General features: G+C 58.1%; 1 protein-coding gene across 1 annotated transcript; it reads left to right on the forward strand.

Annotated features, from left to right (window-relative positions):
• Positions 1–3: 3 nt before the first annotated feature.
• Positions 4–363, forward strand: LOC102725568 (histone H2B type 1-A-like; the record flags this gene model as incomplete). Its single annotated transcript, XM_006748930.2, has 1 exon — positions 4–363. A coding segment is annotated over one exon (245 nt), but the record flags the coding sequence as incomplete, so codon positions are not given.
• Between the last annotated feature and the right edge of the window lie 121 nt (positions 364–484).

Below are 484 nucleotides of genomic sequence, written 5' to 3' on the forward strand. Positions count from 1 at the left end.
TGCTGAAGCAGGTGCACCCCGACACCGGCATCTCGTCCAAGGCCATGAGCATCATGAATTCCTTTGTTACTGACATCTTCGAGCGCATCGCGGGCGAGGCGTCCCGCCTGACGCATTACAACAAGCAGTCGACCATCACGTCGCGGGAGATCCAGACGGCCGTGCGCCTGCTGCTGCCCGGGGAGCTGGCCAAGCACGCCGTGTCCGAGGGCACCAAGGCCGTCACCAAGTACACCAGCTCCAAGTAAAACGACTCCAGGCACCAGACAAACTTTATAACCCAAAGGCTCTTTTAAGAGCCACCCACATTTCCCAAAAGACTGTAGGCTCTTAGTTGTAATGTATGTGGGTAGGTCTTCTGACCTCGGGTTGTGATCCGACGGTCCTGGGATCGACCCCCACATCAGGCTCCTTGCTCAGCGGGGTACCTGCTTCTCCCTCTCCCTCTGCCTGAGGCTCCCCCTGCTTGTGCTCTCTCTGACAA

The sequence above is a fragment of the Leptonychotes weddellii genome, unplaced genomic scaffold (genome assembly GCF_054177405.1).
Source record: "Leptonychotes weddellii isolate Sample4059 unplaced genomic scaffold, ASM5417740v2 HiC_scaffold_70031, whole genome shotgun sequence".
Lineage (NCBI taxonomy): Eukaryota > Metazoa > Chordata > Mammalia > Carnivora > Phocidae > Leptonychotes > Leptonychotes weddellii.